This window comes from Canis lupus, chromosome 9 (genome assembly GCF_011100685.1).
Source record: "Canis lupus familiaris isolate Mischka breed German Shepherd chromosome 9, alternate assembly UU_Cfam_GSD_1.0, whole genome shotgun sequence".
Classification (NCBI taxonomy): Eukaryota; Metazoa; Chordata; class Mammalia; order Carnivora; family Canidae; genus Canis; species Canis lupus.
In genome coordinates, this window is record NC_049230.1 from 34,909,308 (window position 1) to 34,928,815 (window position 19,508).

A 19,508-nucleotide genomic window follows, 5' to 3' on the forward strand; every position below is an offset into this window, starting at 1 on the left:
ATTTCCTGAGCTTTTTTTGGATTCCTGCGGCCTAACTGGCTTATTTCCCATCAGTAGTTCTGTGAGTACTTTGGTTTGAACTTTCGCCTCTCTGCTTAGCCATATACCATTTGTCCATCTGCTTTTCACATTCAAGTATTGGATTTTGAGGTTGCAGTTGTCTCTGAGTTTAATTGAAGATGAAGACTGTGTTTTTTTGTCTTTTAAGTTTGGGCAGTTTTTGAGAGGCAAGGAAAGAGAAATGTCTTTCTTTTTTCCTTTCTGAAACTAGAAGTGTTCATTACTTTTCAAGATAAAGAATGAGATTTTAAAATGCTGTGATCCCATATGCCTTATTCCCACACTCTCACATTCACATTTGAGAAACTCTAAGTTAAATATTCCTAACAATAATATTGTAAAGATGAAAAGTAATATGTTTTAAAAATCAAGCATATACTTATATTTGAAAGATAAATTTGGATGTAATAAATCTAGATGGAGAAAGTGTCAGAATTCGTTTGTTGGGATGTGGAGGCAATAAACAGTTTTAAGATTTTAAGTATATTTGAGTATTCTTCAGTACTTATGTAATCTGTTACATGCACACTTTCTCTTGACTGTGTTTGTTTTTAAATGTCACAGTGTTGGGATCCCTGGGTGGCGCAGCGGTTTGGCGCCTGCCTTTGGCTCAGGGCGCGATCCTGGAGACCCAGGATCGAATCCCACGTCGGGCGCCCAGTGCATGGAGCCTGCTTCTCCCTCTGCCTGTGTCTCTGCCTCTCTCTCTCTCTGTGTGACTATCATAAATAAATAAAAATTAAAAAAAAAAAGTCACAGTGTTTAATCATGTGAAATTTGAATCTGAGCCTCCTCTAAACGTACTATAGAATGAATATATATTCTACTGTGATTACCTTCTACTTTCTATGCCTGCCATTGCCACCAAACTTTTATGCAATATTCCCACCTCCCACCCCAGGGCCAAAGTGCTTAGTATTGTATTTTCTAGCATCCATAAGCCTCTTGCATGAGAGATAACTGCCTTCTTCCAGAATTCTATAGGAGTAGGTACGGTCTCTATCATCTTTTGAGTGCAACACTACTCCTTCCCATTTAAAAAGCCTCCTGATGTTAGCTCATTCCTTTAAGAGCCTGGGCTTCCATTTACAACTCCACCTTGCTTTCTTATGTACTATAGTATTTCATTTTGTTGACTATTGCTAGAAGTGTTTATTCATAATTATTTGGCTCTTGTTTGTGACTTTAACAAGGGAAGCTCTAGATTACAAAATATAGGAATGAGCTAATATTCAGACTAATAAAGGACCAACCAGTTATGAACTCATTCCATAGATTATACCACGAACATATTTTATAAAGTTAAAATAAAGCTCATGGATTGCAAAGTGATAAAAGATATTATGGAGGATATTTAAAAGTACTAAGGTTATAATTTGTCAGAAAATTTACAATCGCAGAAATTATCAAAAATTAAGATTCAAAAGGAATACTATTTTCTATGTCCTGCCAATGTACATATTTTCATTGATATTTGATGAAAAAGTAGCCACTTAATAAACTGAAGAAACTGTTGTGCCCAAGATCCCGAATCTGAGAAACCGCCAAGGAGCCGACACCGATGCAAACACACGAGGGTTTATTTACAAGCTCAAGCCTGGGTCCAAGTGTACCCAACACAGCGGAGCAGGGACTTGGACCCCGAGATTAAGAGGCTTAGCAACTTTATAGGTGCCAGTGGCCAATGGGATACGCAGAAAGTTGCACAGTCATGCTGGTCCGCTGAGCCGGATCTCCGGTTAGGGTGTGCCCTGGTCTTTGACTAGGACGGGGCAGTGCCCTATGTAATAAGCAGGTCAGCACAAGGCGGGTGCGGCCCAAAATAGAGTCAGTCTTGCTCTGCTTGTCCAGGGGTAGGGGATTTTGTTCAATTTCCTGGGTCCCACAGAAACTTTTTTTATGTTACCTAAAATAATTTGCCTATATATTGAATAGAATCAGTTAACTTCATAAGTTGATCGAGCTGTTAGAACCCTGGTTTGAGGTGAACAGCCTCAGAGATGGCCTACATTGGCTAATTGCCCACATTGTTTTTGTCAGTACTGTGGCTTTCATATATATGCAACAATGTAGTATGACAAAATGTAAAGCCCACCCAAACCTACTTGGGCTTTAGAAATATGGGATAAATAATAACTCCAGCCCACTTACCTCCAATATATGATATTTTACTGTTTTGTGCTAATTTTCATTTATTTCTTCAGCCAACTCTATGAGGTAAGGTTGGCAGGAATTATTTTCTTCCACTTAGAAAGGAGAAAACTGAGAAAGGAAACTAAATTGAGGGAGTACTGGTGACTTGCCCAAGATCAGACAACTAGTTAGTGTCAGTCTTAAATCCAAGCTGTATACTTTTACCTCCTTCCCTCAAAACGTACTATAGAATGAATATATATATATATATATATATATATATATATATATATATATATATATAACATTTTATGGAGGTGATAATTTAAGCATTTTCAGGTTAACCTAGACAATATCTTAATGTGGCTAGCCTAACTAAATTGCCACAGGGCTTATTATTTTTAAAAACTGTTTAGCTTTGCCCTTATAGAATAAGCATATACTATTTAAGATAATCTTGCGTATCTTAAAGTATTAACTGTCTTTTTTTTTAATAGAAAAATAGTAATTTCTTTTTTTCTGGGCTCATTTTCTTATCTTGACAAATTATTTTCATAATAAAAAACCCCAAGCATCTAATGCTCCATAACTGACAGATTGTTTTTGCATTACCCAAAGCATTTAATCAGGATTTTTTTAAAAAGATTTTATTCATACAAGAGACAGAGTAGGAGCAGGGCAGGGTGGGGGGAGTAGAGGGAGAGGGATAAGCAGACCCCTCACCGAGCAGGGAGCCAGTGCTGCCAAATCCCAGGACCCTAGGATCCTGACCTGAGCTGCAGGTAGACACTTAACCTACTGAGTCACCCAGACACCCTCAGGTTTATTTAAATATTAGTGAGTTACAATAAACTATTCTAGATAGTAATTAAATTATTATAACCAATTAAGGTAAAGTATGTTGAATATATTGAAAAAAAGAGATGCCTGGTTTAAGAAGAAAATTTTTTTCTCTATTTGAAATTTCTAGGCTATTTTTTTTATAGCAATGACAATTTATAACAGAGTTTAATATAGATTTTCTCTGTAAAAAGTGTGTCACCCAAAGCAGCCTTACTACATATGTAAGATAAGTTATGTTGCTGTTACTGGTCTGTTATTATGTTTTGATTATTATTTCCTAGTAGATGATTGTGGTCAGTTCCTAAGGTAACAAGAAAAGTAAGTAATAATTGAATACCATCACTTGCGTGAGCACTCAGCACTCGTGTGTGTGTGTGTGTGTGTGTGTGTATGTGTGTGTTTAAACTCTTAAAGGGAGCCTGGCTTCTTAAGTCTTGGCAGAAACCCATTTTTTTCCCATTTAAGAAAATATATATACTATATTTGGTTAACTTGATGTTTAGAAATCTTGAAAATATGCCAGATGAAATAAAACCAGCTATATTCCTTTTATCTGGCTAAATTATTTTACATACAAGATCTTATGCTGAGTTTAGAACTCTAACCATTGGAATTTATAGTGTGATACTCTGATAAAAGTGTTTATACTGTGATGATATAGAGCAGTAAATGTCTCTAATGCACAGTCTCTGTCTTCCAAATTTGGTTTGTTATAAATATTTATGTTTTATGTCCTGTACCTTGGCGAAAGATAAAACTATTCTTCTTGAGTGTTTGCTAGACAAATGCGCTTATTTTTCTGAAACAACGTTTTAAAATATTTTTGATTAATAAGTTTAGCTGATTATTTGTTCTTAGTCTTATTTCCAGGCTTGAACTTGTGTTGTAAAGCTTACATATGAGGGAAAAGGCATAATCTGCCTGTATAGATTGCTTTTAGAAAGGTGTTATTACTCAAATCATAATACATATTTATATGAATTGGGATAACTTCCCGTCTTTCATATGAGTCAGTAAAGTGAGGAGTTGCATTTATAGTTCCAGCTCATATTTTTATCATACCACTTATTTCTTCAGAAGCTACTTGTAAAACTTGTAGAAGGCTATTCTTGTACAGAGCTACTTACGGCCAACACTGTTGAGTTTGACTAAGTTGAAAAAATAATGTTCAAAATTGTGACTTAAATCTCTTGTTGACATATACAATGTAATACTTTTGGTTATTTTAATATATACTGTGCCCATCAGTAGTGTGCTACCTATACTCACTCCAATAAAAGTGAGAAATTGAAAGACTTAAGTAATTTCCTATTTGATTTCAAAGATATTATAATGTAATAGTAAAATCAGAATCCAAAACCATATAACTTTTGTATAAAAGCTATATGGGGATTTTTACATAATTCTCTAAGTACCACTTCAGTCTTTATTATCTATCTTTGCCATTCAGAATCTAATCTCTGCTTATGTCAGGCTAGCTTTTGATGCAAAGATATTTTTAGTTGTCTAGAAACTACTGTATTAAAGATATTTTTCATTTTGTGTGAACTTGAACTCATGTTCAAGAAAAAAGGAAAAAATGTTTTGTGAATTAGTGTAGAATCTGAACCAATGGTTTGCAAAACCAAGCCACTAAAAGAGTTAAACAGATTATTTAAATGAGTGAGCTAGTTGAGGGTTGGTAAATAGTTCACATTATTTTAAGCCACAGTAAGGGAGCCAGAAAACACAACTTTGGGCCTTCAGTTTGCAACTTTTGATAAAATAGTTTGATTTCTCCCTGCCATTCATACATCCCTCCAAAATTACACATATACTAATTTATTGAGTCTGGGGACCAAGTAGTTTGAACTCCTTATAGAGTATACAATTAAATATAACTTTCTATTTTGGGAAAGCCTTATAAAATGTATTTGAAAAGTACTGTTAACTGGTCTACAAGATCATTTTTCCAAACTACACTTGAGCTTAGTTTATGGTGTTTACTCTCTGTCAAAACTCAGAAAAACATTCACAGTTAACTTCCATAATGTAAAATGTCTGTCTCATTAGGCGTTAAAGAAGGATTGGTCAACAGGTATAATATTGTTAGACTCTATTGCTAATGTGAATGTGGACATGACCTCCCAAATAGATCAAAGACTAATCTCTTTGACAGTTACAAGATGGCAGAGCTTGCCTGGGGCCTTTTGCTGCTGCACATTGAAACTATTTGTTTGGAAAGTATGCCTGAGGGATGAGAATGTGTTTATAGGGATGAGCAGGTAAAAGTAAAAGGTTGTCTTTTGACATTTCAGCTAATCCCTTCCAGCCTTTGGCTTAGTTAACATTTAGGCTATTTGCTGGCAGGAGAAACTGGCTTTTTCACATATGCTTTATGTCATTTTAAATTGGGCATTGATTTCGTGCCTGATAATCCCTAAGTGTACAATGAAATAGATTCTGATGTCATTAGAATGATGTATACTAGCTTCCTACTTTTTCAAACCCTTAGTTTTGCTTTCTCTAATTAAATGTGTTCCCCCAAAACAATTTTTACTTTTTATTAATTTTTAAGTCTGTTTCTTTATATAATAAAAAAATTATAATGTTAACCAATATATATTTACTTTCAAAAGTTTTTTTTTTCTTTTCATCTAAGATAGTTTTCTCAGGTAAAATACTGGCAATATTTTAAAGGCCATTTGCATTGTAAAAACTATTTGAAAATTTATAAAGAATTGAATTCATGGTGTCATACCTAAAAGTTAATTCATTTTAATGAAAACTAAAAGACCAAGGAGAGATAATTTTGTTTATTTAATCTAATAGTTGTTACATTATCTCTATTTCATTTGTAACTAATACATCCTAGAACAACTGTTATCATAGGCAGAGTGATTATTATAAAGTATTTATCTGGAACAGGGTATAGGAAAATTCTAAAACCCTTAAGCTGTTATGTCTGACAAAGGATAAATGCTTTAATTTGGTGGGGGTTGGATGGTACTGTTAAAGAATATAGAAAAACTAGTTGCATTTTGAGAAATAGATAGGAAATATATTTTTTCCAGTTGGATAGAATTTTTAAAGAATATTCTCTTTTAATCTCTATATGTTATACTTTATCTCTGAATTGTCAGAAATTTTTACATACTATTATCTAATGTTTCCTATAATGCCATATTATTTATTATATATATATTTAAAACATATCCTGTAGAGGTGAGTGGGTGGCTCAGTCAGTTAAGCATCTGCCTTTGGCTCAAGTCATGATCCCGGGGTCGAGATCAAGCCCCACATCAGGCTGCATGCTCAGTGGAGTGCCTGCTTCTCCTTCTCCCTCTGCCTGTCCCCTCTGCTTGTGCTCTATCTCTCTCAAATAAATAAAATCTTTTAAAAATAAGTAAATAAAACATAGCTTGTAACACTTAAAGGAAAGTTTATTTCCCTTGTATTCTAGTTATAAAGTTAATATAGAAATTTGACAGGTTATTTTGAGGGAATATAAAATTCAGTGTCTTTCCTACTAATTTGAAAGCTACTTGTCAGAAGTGTACCCTTCTTTTATTTGTTTTTTAAGATTTTTTTATTTTTTGAGAGAGAGACAGAGATAGCAAGAGAAAGCAAGAGCAGAGTGGAGAGGGAGAAGCAGGCTCTAGCCCAGGACTCTGAGATCATGACCTCAGCTAAAGGCCGATGTTTAACAGACTGAGCCACCCAGGCACCCCAGAAGTGTACCCTTCGGATTTCTCATCTAACACATGTCCTTTACTTTAGAAGGTTGATAGTATTATACACTGTATTGACACTTTTTCTCCTGAGTAGTTTTAAAACTTCTTAAAACTACTGTTAATTTATCTTGAAAGTCCAGAATTTTTCCAAGAGAATAGCTCTTTATATCTTTAATTAGGTGTATGCTACAAAAAAAACCATACTATTTACTTGCCCAGGAATACTACATAGGAGATCTTTACAAGGTAACTAAGTGAAAAAGCAATTCCTACTATTTCATATTAGGTAACTAGTTGCTAGGTATTATAGTCAATTTCTGTGAGCTGCCAATACTAGCAGTTATAGGTGATTAAATTGTTGTCGCTGTACTTGAGAACCATTTTAAATTTTATTTTAATTAGATTTTCTTTTTTTAATTTTAATTTTTATTTTTTTATTTATTAATTAGATTTTCTTTCTCATTCCATTTCTAATTAGGAAAAGTAATCCACAAGAGAATTGACCTACTTGATCACTCATAGGAGCTATGTAGTGTTTTGACTCCATAGATTTTTGTTCTTGACCTCCAGATCAAGAGTTGGGTGCTCTACAGACAGAGTAAGCCAGGTGCTCCAGAAATTAATTATTTATCAGGAATTAAGCCAAATTTATCTTCTCCCTTAAACATACTTCTTGTCTTCTCTTGATGGATTACTAGATTGCTTCTCTCTGGTGGCTGGAAACTTTGTGGAGTCATTTTTGACTTTTCTCTTTAGTAAGCCCCACATCTACTTTATCACTAAAGTTCTGTAGCTCTACAATGTATTACAAACCTGGGCCTCTTTTCCATTCCTTTTGCTGTTCCAAATAAGGCCTTCATTACTTTTGCACCAAATTCATGTCTTCATTTCTCAATTCTTCTTACTTCTATACATTATAATAAAAGCAAATACTTTAAGACTTAAATTTACTTGATGGCTGTTTGTACTCATATTCTTTTCAGTCCCTTATAAACTCTTGCTAGACAGAACATATTTTTAACTTTTTTTTCAGATTTATTTATTTATTTGAGAGACAGAACACGTGAGCATGAGCAGGGAGAGGAGGAAAAGGAGAGGGAGAGAGAATCTCAAGCAAATTCCCCACTGAGTGTGGAGGCCAGCATGGGGATCAGTCTCACTACCCTGAGATCATGACCTAGGCCAAAATCAAGAGTCAGGCGCTTAACTGACTGAGCCACCCAGGCAACTCTAACTCATCTTTGTATTTCTACTGCCTATCACAGATGTTTTGTACATAAGTGAAACTGTAAATGTTAGTCTAAATTCAGTGTTTCTTTAAGCCACCAAAAATTTCCTCCCTCCCATTTTATAAATTTTTGTACTTCAAATGTTCTATTTTTTATGTTTCTACAGCATTCTTTTTTATTTAGGTTCTTTTTTATTTTTATTTTTTAGCTTTATTGAGACATAATTGACTCTATAGCATTCTTGAGAGCTGCCTAAAACATAATCCCTTTTAGGGTACCTGGGTGGCTCAGTTTGTTGGATGTCCAGCTCTTGATTTCCATGCCCAGCACAGAGCCTGTTTAAGATTTTCTCTCTCCCTCTCCTTCTGTCCCTCCTCTGCCTCTTGCTGTCTCTTTCTAAAAATAAAAACCTCTTTTTCATTCAGTGAATGTATAAAAATATAAAATCATAATGCATAATTTCCTTTTACTTAGAACTTGCATCTTTTTAAAGGAGAAATTTTACAGGAAAAAGCTCATTATCTTATATATTTAAATAGGTCAGTCTGAGTTGTGTATACCATACACTCTAACCTTGTATGAAAGTAGTCTACTCTCAGGATGATGTAATTTTAACAATTTTTATGAAGACCAGATGAAGGTTGTTGGGTATGTGGTATCCTTTGATGTGACACTGCTTTTATTTTTTTTTTTATTTTTTTAAGATTTTATTTATTTATTCATGAGAGACACAGAGAGAGAGAGAGATACAGGCAGAGGAAGAGGCAGGCTCCTTGCAGGGAGCCCGATGTGGGACTCGATCCTGGAATTCCAGGATCACGACCTGAGCCAAAAGCAGATGCTCAACCACTGAGTCACCCAGGTGCCAGTGACACTGCTTTTAATAGGAATGTAGTTATGTCCTGTAATTAATTCTGAGTCTCTTTGAAAAGGGATATGATTATAATATCAAATTCAATTGACCAGGTAGCAGAATTTATTGTGATTTCTTTTCCAGCAAAGTTTAATTTAACATAGTTTTTGAATGTAGATAGAAAATCAATGTAGATTCAGTCATTTGGAAAAGTAAGAGATACTTGATATCCTATAATACTGAAGCCTTTGAGGCACTAAATATTGTCTCAAATGTATTAGTACTGTTTCAGCTCTGAATTTTAAATTTGTTTAGATCATCACTGAATGCTTTCATATGCTTTGATTCTTCCACACCTATGTCTTTGGTGTGCATAAGGTTATTTTGCTCTAGTTTATGTTTTTCTTTGCTTCTGTGGATCTATCTTAAGACTTACCAGTTCATAAAAAAAAAAAAAAAAAAAAAAAAAAAAGACTTACCAGTTCTTCTATCTTCTCTAATCTGCTGTTAAGCCTACCCAATGGAATGGAATTTTATTTGTTACTATATTTTTTCAGGTGTAGAATTTCCATTTGGATCTTTTTTATAGTCTTTGTTTCTCTACTGAGATTCTCTAAAGTGTATTCATTAAGCTGTATGTTTTTAAGTTATTTAAATATATCTATAACAGCTACAATAAAGTCTTCACTAATTCCAACAGCTGGGCCCTTGCTAAAATTGGTTTCTATTAACTTTTTTTTTCTTTGATTATGCATCACATTTTTTAGTAATTTTTATTGTACACTGGGCATTGTAGGTAGTACATTAGAGATTCTGGACTCTATTCTATAAAGAATATTGATTTTTGTTTTTTGTAGGTAGTTCAATTAGTAGATGATCATCTTGAACTTGTATGAGCATGATTTGAAAATTTTTAAAGGGAGATCTGGGAAAAGCTCAAAGTACATAATCTTTAAACTCTGTCTCCTCTGTGGTTCTTGTCAGTTTTAGTTGAAATATTTTGGGGGGTTGGTTTAGATTTGGCATAGCTCTGAACTGGGGTGTGTGTGTGTGTGTGTGTGTGTGTGTGTGTGTGTGTGTGACTCAGGTTTTATTTTAAAAATGTATTTTGGCTAAATTTTTGTGTCAAAATGTATAAATCTATTTCTTTTAATAATACAGTATCTCAGGATAAATGTAATATAACATTTTAATTAATCCACTTGGTAGACATTTAGGTTGTTTCTTACTTGTCTTCAGGGCAAAGAAGCAGTGAATATCCTTGTATATATTATCTATTTGTACTTGTAGAAAAATATAAACACTTTTGGTAAATATTTGTCAGTTTTTGCAGATAAAAGCAATGGAATGGTTAAATGTGCATTTCTTCATTTACTAGTAAAGTTAAGCATCTTTTCATGTGGGCTGCCAGCCAGTTATCATTCATCTAGTTCTGTAAAAGATGCCATTTGGATTTTGATGGGAATTTTATTGAATCTATAGATCACTTTGGGTAGTTAGGATATCTTAACAATGCTGATTATTCCAATGCATAAACATAGGATCTTTCCATTTATCTGTGTTTCTTTGATTTCTTTCATCAATGTCTTATAGTTTTTGGTGTAAAGATCTTTTGCATCCCTGGTTTAATTTATCCCAAAGTATTTTAATTATTTTTGATGCTATTGTAAATGGGACTGTTTTCCTAATTTCTTCTTTGGATAGTTTTTATTAGTGTATGGAAATACAACAGATTTTTGTATGTTGGTTTTGTATCCTCCAACTTTACTAAATTCATTTATTGGTGCTGAGAGTTTTTTGGTAGAGTCTATAGGGTTCTCTCTATATAAGATCCTGTCATATGCAAACAAAGACAGTTTTACTTCTTCCTTTCTGGTTTGGATGACTTTTATTTATTGCCTTATTGTTCTGGCTAGGACCTTCAGTGGTTTGTTGAACAGAAGTGGTTAGAATGGGCACCTTTGTCTTCTTCCTGATGCTAGAAGAAAAGTTTTCAACTCTTCACCACCGAGTATGATATTAGCTGTAGGCTTGTTATATATAGACTTTATTATGTTGAAGTACATTCCTTTTATATTGATTCCTTTTATATTTGATCATGAAAGGATGTTGAATTTTCTGAGATGCTTTTTCTGCTTCTATTGAGATGATTATATGGTTCTTACTCTCTTTTTCACATTTATTGATTTATTGTTTTCTGTATAGATAAACCAGTCTTGCATTCCAGGGATAAATCCCACTTGATCATGTGTCTAATTCTTTTAATGTGCTGTTGAATTCAATGTCCTAATCTTTTGTTGAGGGTTTTTGCAACAATGTTTATCATATAGGGATGTAGGCCTGTAATTTTCTCTTCTTGTAACATCCTTATCTGGCTTTGGTATGAGTAGTGCTGGGCTCTTAAAATGAGTTTGGAAGTTTTCCCTTCTCTTCAATATTTTGGAAGCATTTGAGAAGGGGACAGTGTTAATTCTATCTTAAATGCTTGATAGAATTCATCAATGAAGCCATCAGGTCCTGGGATTATTTTTGTTCAGAGATTTTTTATTGCTGCTTCAATTTTCTTACTTGATATAGATCCGTTCAGATTTTTTTTTTGTCTCTTCATGATTTAATCATGGTAGGTTGTTTATTTTTTGGAATTTATCCATTTCTTCTAGAATAGTTACTCCAATTATTTGGCATATAATTGTTCATAGTAGTCTCTTACAATCCTTTGTATTTCTGTAGTATCACTTGTACTCTTTCTTTTTTTTTAATTTTTATTTATTTATGATAGTCACACAGAGAGAGAGAGAGAGAGGCAGAGACACAGGCAAAGGGAGAAGCAGGCTCCATGCACCAGGAGCCCGACGTGGGACTCGATCCCGGGTCTCCAGGATCGCGCCCTGGGCCAAAGGCAGGCGCCAAACCGCTGCACCACCCAGGGATCCCACTTGTACTCTTTCATTTATAATTTTTTTACCCTTTCTTTTGCTTATTTAGCGAAAAGTTTATCAGTCTTATGTTTAAAAAAAAAAACCAACTCCTAGTTTCAACGATTTTTTTCTGTTGCTTTCTAGTCTCAATTTTATTTGTGCTCTCATCTTAGTTTCCTTCCTTAAGCAAACTCTGTAATTAGTTTGTTCTTCTTTTTCTAGTTTCTTAAGATGTAAAGTTAGGTTGTTTATCTGAGATCTTATTGTTTTTTCTTACTACAGTAACATCTACAGATGTTTATCACTACAAACTTTTCTCTTAGAACTGCTTTTGGTGCATCTGTATATTTTTGGTTTGTTGTTTTTCCATTTTCATTTGTATAAAGATACTTTTTGAGTTCTCTTCTGATTTCTTCTTTGGCCCATTGACTGTTCAGTTATGTGTTATGTAATTTCTGCATATTTGTGAATATTCCAGTTTTCCTCATGTTATTGATTTCTAATTTCATACCCTTGTTGTTGGAAAAAATACATTATATGATTTCAGTCTTAAATTTCTTTATGTTCTTATGACCAAAACATAATCTATCCTGGAAAATATTCTATGTGCACTTGAGAAGAATGTGAATTCTGTTGCTATAGATTTAGACCAAATCATAACAATATTTACATTAAATGTGAATGCTCTGAACATCCCAATTAAAAAGCAGAGATTAAAAAAAATAAAAATAAAAAGCAGAGATTATCAGGCTAGATAAACATTTAAAAATGAACCTCTGATGTATGTTTCAACATAAATGAATTCCAAAATCATTATGCTAAATGAAAAAGACAAATTATTACATACTGAGTAATAACATTTACAAGAAATTCTAGAAAAGATAAAACAGCAGATCATTGGTTGACAAAGTCAGCAGTGAAGGAGAGAGACAATAGAAAGCACATTTGCAGGGTGATGAAAATATTCTATATTATGATTATAGTGGTGGTTATATGACAATACATTTGTGTTGGGACGTGAAGGGACACCTGGGTGGCTCAGTGGTTGAGTGTCTGCCTTCAGCTCAGGTTTTGATCCCAGGGTCCTGGGATCAAATCCCGTATCAGACTCCCCACAGGGAGCCTGCTTCTCCCTCTATGTCTCTACCTCTTTCTCTGTCTCTCATGAATAAAGAAATAAAATCTTAAAAAAAAAAAGACTTAATCTACGTGTACATTGAAAGCTTATGAATTTTATTCTATGTGATTAGCTGATTTAATTAAACAGCTAATTAGTTGCATGTAGGAATTCAGGGAATGTAAAGATGAATAGACATAGAGAAACTAAACAAAATTTAGTACTGAAATATTGAAAAGCAAAATCTCTAACAAAATGATGCTCAGAAGGTTAGAAGTTAATATGATTTTTAAAATGAGTGTTATCTACTATGTTCTTAATATTTTTTAAATTATTAGGTTGAACTAAAGCGACAATACAATGATCAGCACTCAAAATTGAGAGGTCTTTTACCTGGTCGTCAGTGGTATGAAATTCAAGCATATAGGGCCTTAAACCAGGCCCTAGGTAGGTAAGTGAAATTTAATGTAATGTTACTATAATATTATCTATGGCCAGGGCTATAGAAGAAACCGTCTTGCTACTTCTTAGACTAAATTTGATAGCATTTTGCTTAGGAACTGATAAATTTTAAGTGATATATGTCACAAGTGAAAGCTGAAAAGAATCAGTGGAATAAATGAATCCCTAAAACCTCAACATTTGCTAAAGTTTAAAGATTAATGATTGATCAAACGATGAATGTCACACAGAAGAGGTACTCAGTAAATGTTTATAGAAGGTCACCACCAAACAATAAAAGTTTTATCTTATGAACATCAGAACCTAGATGATGATTTTATGGATATAAAGCGAATAATTCAAGAAGAGTTAAAAAGAAACATGCTTGTAGGGGTACCTGAGTGGCTCAGTTGAACATCTGGCTCTCAATTTCAGCTCAGGTCACAATCTCAGGGTTGTGAGATCAAGCCCCTCTTTGGCTTGGTGCTCAGCCAGGAGTCTGTTTAAGATTCTCCCTCTCCATATTTCCCTCCCCCTGCTCCCTCTCCCTCTCTCTCTCTCTCTCTCTCTCTCAAGTAAATAAGTCTTTTTTAAATATAAAATTAAAATTTTTTTTAAAAAAAGCCATGCTTGTGGAACTAAAGAATTAGTGCCAATTCACAATAACATTTAATTATAACAACAATTAAATCTTTTCCTAAGGATTCTGGTCCATTAAGATTTGTGCTTTGGGGCAGCCCCGGTGGCGCAGCGGTTTAGCGCCGCCTACAGCCCAGGGCATGATCCTGGAGTCGCCGGATCGAGCCCCACGTCAGGCACTCTGCATGGAGCCTGCTTCTCCCTCTGCCTGTGCCTCTGCTTCTCTCTCTCTCTGCATCTCTATGAATAAATAAATAAAGTCTTAAAAAAAAAAATTTGTGCTTTGTGGAACTAGTTATTAAATCACCATTTTATAACATAATTTTCATGTTGTGGAACATCAGCATTTAATTTATAAACAAAATAATTCTTAGACTTTGAATAATCTCATCTAATATTTTATATTCTCTGTTTATGAAATTGTAATTAGTTAAAACCATGTAATAATTTTTTCCTGTGAGGCTATAAGTCACTCATATAATCAAAATAAAGAACACAAGAATAAAGTGATTGGTATTTCACATCAAGTTGCACTATAAGTCGTTCTTGAACCATTTCATGTTTACTTGGTCTTTTCCTGTTGATTGACCTGTTTTGTGTTCTCTAATTTGTATTTTAATATTCAGCAAATAGTTTCTAGGGGATCCTGAATATTATTTAAAATTCTGGTTTTCCCCAACCTTTAACTAAATTTTTATTTTTTTATTCTACCTTTTTTTGTCAAAATTCTTGACTTTTAGTCACTATACTTAATTTCAAGAAAGTATTCTTACCCCGGTTATTATTTTTTTCCTTTTAATATAGACAATGCATTGAATTTTAAGAAATTACTTGAAGTAAAAATATATATATCCCACTTTGTCATTTGTAAACATTTTCTACACATATCAAGTAGTTTGTAAGAGATTAAATTACTTGTCTAATATCACATACTACTAAGTGGGCCTTCACACTTTGGCCCCACCTACTTTTAAAACCTCAAGACCTGCTTTTTCATCCTTAGACCTTACCTTTATCCTCTAAAATTCTCCCTGTTAAGCATAAAATATCTTACTAGTAAACATACCGTATCCTTTCACTATTCTCTGCTTTGGCATACAAACTATCATACAATTCATTTGACACGTTTACCCATCAAAACCTAGTTGAAGATCATGTCCTTTATGAAGATTTCTTTTTACTTTTCCAACTAGTTTTTACTCCTTAGGAAACCCATAGTAGTTTATACATTATCTCTGTTACACATCTAACTCATTGTATTGTAATAACATGTTTATATGTCTGTCTCCTTCCCTAAACATGTATTTTACGTTTTCAGCAACCAACTATGCCTCAGCTTGGGGCATGGATGCTCAATAAATACTTGCTGAATTTGTGAAAAATAGTGATTTGGTGCTTTCCCCCACTATACCATGTTGACCAGAGAGCTTCTAGAGCTTCAAACATACTTTTCTAGAATTTCATAAAAAACATGTGTTTTGGGGATCCCTGGGTGGCTCAGTGGTTTGGCGCCTGCCTTTGGCCGAGGGCGTGATCCTGGAGACCTGGGATCAAGTCCCGCATCAGGCTCCTGGCATGGAGCCTGCTTCTCCCTCTGCCGGTGTTGTGTGTCTGCCTCTCTCTCTCTCTCTCTCTCTGTGTGACTATCATAAATAAATTTATTTTTTTAAAAATTTTATTATTTAAAAAATTGATAGCCCACTGTCTTTGTATTGATTTTCAGGGAAACAGTGTCAACAAGTAGCAACTTTTTATTATAAAGAAACATTATTTAAAAATCAAGTGAAAAAAAAAATCAAGTGAATGTTTTACATCACTTGATAAAACTCATAATATGTATTGATAGACATAAAAGGTACCTATATCAGGCACTTTTCGTATAAGGGATAAATCTAGAAGGTCTAAAGTAAGCAGAAACAAATTGAGTTTTAAAAAATCTTTTTTTTTTTTAAGCCCACATGGGACTGTTAGGAGTATTTGAAGTAATATAAGTCCATGAAATGTAATAACAGCCTTTGGGAATGTACCAGATGGTTTTGTGACCAGGTTACAACTGCACTATAAGTTTCCTAACGGGTGTGCTTTACTGAAAGTATAATCTTTGTCTCAAGTGGGCATAATTCATTTGAACAAGGCAGAATGAAAACAATGGAAAAAAGAAAAGATGAAATTCTTTTCTCTGAACTGTTTTGTTAACTTAAATACCTTTCTACCATAGGACACTTTAAAATAAACCAAAGTGGAATAAAAAATAGAGTGGTGCCCTGACTTTCCAATGATTTTTCAACAGTGTTCTATCATATTGGCATATCCATGTTCCTATCCTTCCTAATTTTGTGGTATGATGCCTTAGAACCTCTGAATTGCTTTAAAATAATATCAGAAAAGGATGTCATATAAAATTTAGATTTTTTTAAAAGTTTCTGGAAAAATCAAACATTTATATTAATCTCCACCCTTCTCAAAATTCCATGATAGTAAAGAAATAAAAATGTCAAAACTAAAAGTTTAAAAGAGTGGAACACTAACAGATGAGATGTCAGCAAACTTTGGACACTGGAGAACAGATGAATGAGTGACTTAGCAGGCAAAAGAAAGCTATTGTAAAGGCCAGCAAGATTCTTCAGATTGAACCGTGGAAAAGCTTAGGATATGGGGGCACTGTAAGTAGACAGCCCCCTGCACGGGTCAAATTAACTCTCTGGGGAGATTGTATTAGAGAGTTTATATATTCTTCAACTCCAGGTATAGCTAAAGATGTATTAAGAGCAAAGAGTGATCACCAGATATATTTTTTTGAAATCTGTAATATGAAAAACACAGACCAAAACAATAGCAAAATCACACCAATAAAAACAAGGTGGAAGAGCTTGTAGAAAACAGAGACAGTGCAATAGAACAGAAGTTGGTCAAACTTTTGGTAAAGGAGTGGGCAGTACATATTTTAGGTTATTTTGGCCATGTACAGTCTGCATATTCTTCTTTATTTTTTCTTTAGTCCTTTAAAAATGTGAATACCATTCCTACTTTGAGGCTGTACAAAAACAAGATATGGAGCAGATTTTCTGTGTGGGCTTAGTTAGTCAACCCCTTACCCATAGAGGGTAAAATATTTCCTTAATGAAATAAGAACAGATTTATCATAGGAAAAGTTTCCAGGCATTAAAATGATAGCAACAAATTTGAAATGCAGAATTAGGCTTAGAAGATAAAATTGAAATATCCTAAGTCAAAACAACAAAGATACAAAAAAATTAAAGATCATATATAAGAGCCAAGTTCTAATAAAAAGGAAATCTATAGAAAGAGACTAGAAAAAATATGAAGGAAATTAAACCTATCAAAGAAACAATTCAAGGAAAATGTTCATAATTGAAGGATATAATTTTCTGATTAAGGGGGCCCACGCAAGCACCAGTAAAGGGAGAAAAGCTATAAAGCATCTCACTGTGTAGTTTCAAACTACCTCAGATAGAGAAAAAGTCCTAAAACATTCCAGGGGAGTGTGTGTGGGGGAAGGTCTCATACAGAAGATGCGAAATCACATTTGAGAGTCTCCTTAAAAACATTAGAAGCTAGAAGACAGTTTTAAATTATTTTCAATTTTTTGAGGGAAATTTTGACTTGCAATTTAAGTTCTATACAACTCAAATGATCAATAAACTGTAAGATAAAATAAAGCTTTCAATATGCAAGGACCTAAAACATTAGCTTTAAATGCATACTTTCCCAGGATGCTCCTGGAAGATATGCTCTGTCAAATAAGAGAAAATTTGTACAGAGGAATATCTAGGTTTCAGGAAATGGGAGTTCCAATCTAGAATACAGGAAAGGAGAAATCTTAGATTAGGAGAGGAATCCACTCTGGAATGACAGCTGTGCAGCAGCCCCATAGTAGTCAGTCTAGAATGGATTTTTGACCATATTGAGTAGAATTTTTATAGCTGTGGCAAAGTTTGGGAATTAATTAATGATAGAATACATAGAAAAGTGGGGCACCTGGGTGGTTCAGTCAGTTAAGCATCTGCCTTTGGCTCAGATCATAATCTTAGGGGCCTGGGATCGAATCTTAAGTGGGGCTTCCTGCTCAGCAGGGAGCCTATTTCCTTTGCTCATGCTCTCTCTCTCTCTCTCTCTCTCTTTCTCAAATATATTAAATCTTTTTTTAAAAAAAAAGGTACATAAAAAAAAACAAAAAAGGAGAGAGACAGTTATTAACTCTAGGGCAGACCAAGAAATCTTGTGCAAGAAAAAAATGTAATCATGGTGTACAATATAGCACCTATACATGATAATCCATTGAATATTGATTGCTCAGAATTGTGGTATAACTATCAGGAAAATGAAGAGGTGATGAAGTATCCGTGATGTAAGAGAATAAACATCTTTTGTAGGAAGAGTCAACATATAATGTGTAAAGTTTAAAAACCAAGAAGTAGTAGTAGTTCTAAAAGTTATTTAGAAACATGGAAGTAAAGAAGTAGAAGAAGAAAGTAGAAGTAGAATTGTTTCTGAGGATTGGGAATTGGAGATAGGATGTGCATAGGTAAAAGAGAATTCTGGTGTTTTGTTTTTTTTTTTAATTATAACTACTTTACTACCATTTGATTTTTAAACTATGCTTATGTATTTGATTAAAAATTAAAATTTGCAAAGTTAAAATTAACTTTTAAAAAATAGTCTGGAGGTTTCAACTCTAGATAAGATGGAGTAAGCATACTATATACTGTCTTAAAAGCCTGGACAGAATGCATGGAATAGCTATTTGAGTACTGTAAAAAGTAAATAGTGGCAGGCAGATTTGGGAAGAATAGAATTCAAAGTACAAGAGAACTTTCTGGAGTAAGTATATTAATATCAAATACAGTAGAGTTCAGAGCAAAGAGTTATTATTGGAGTATTAAAAAGGAAAATTATATAATAATTTAAGGGTCAATTTACCAATAAGTTACAAAATCCTTAATGTATATGCACCTAAAAAAGAGCTTCAAAATATATGATGTAATAACAAATCTGAATAGAGAAATAGATAAGTCTGAAAGTATATTTGAAGATTTCATTTCCTTTTTCCTTAAGGAATAGACAGAAAACCAATAAAAATACAGAAGATTTGCTTTTTTTTTTTTTTGCGCGCGGCCGGCGATGGCGGAGGGTCCTCGAGGCACCGTCGCCGAGCGGGCCCGGCGGCAGCGTCTGCGGGCCAGTCGCTGGGCTCTTCGAGAAACCACTTAGAGGATGGCCGTGATAAAACACTAGGAGCGTAACTGCATGTAATGAGCATATAGGTAGCTGCAGATGAATATTCTCATCCATAACTTTTGTGATTGAAATTCTTCGTTGCTTCAAAGGCATGCAATTGGAAGGAAAAATGAAGAATTGGTCAAGAAGAGATGAATCGAAACATGTTGAAAATTAATATTTTATTTAACATTGATCACCTCACAATAAGTTATAGAAAAATACATGTTTGAATACTTATAATTGCTAGGCAATAAAGTATTAATCTTTAAAATAAAAAAAAAAAATACAGAAGATTTGAACAATGCTATTAACCACTGTATT

The 19,508-nt window shown here is 33.8% G+C and overlaps 1 protein-coding gene across 1 annotated transcript in view; it reads left to right on the forward strand.

Annotated features, from left to right (window-relative positions):
* The window catches only part of BRIP1 (BRCA1 interacting protein C-terminal helicase 1), a 180,355-nt gene that overhangs the window by 140,491 nt on the left and 20,356 nt on the right, over window positions 1-19,508 (forward strand). Inside the window, exon 17 of the mRNA XM_038547960.1 lies at window positions 13,205-13,317. Within this exon, the coding sequence (XP_038403888.1) occupies window positions 13,205-13,317 (113 nt within the window). The remainder of the gene's footprint in view (window positions 1-13,204; window positions 13,318-19,508) is intronic.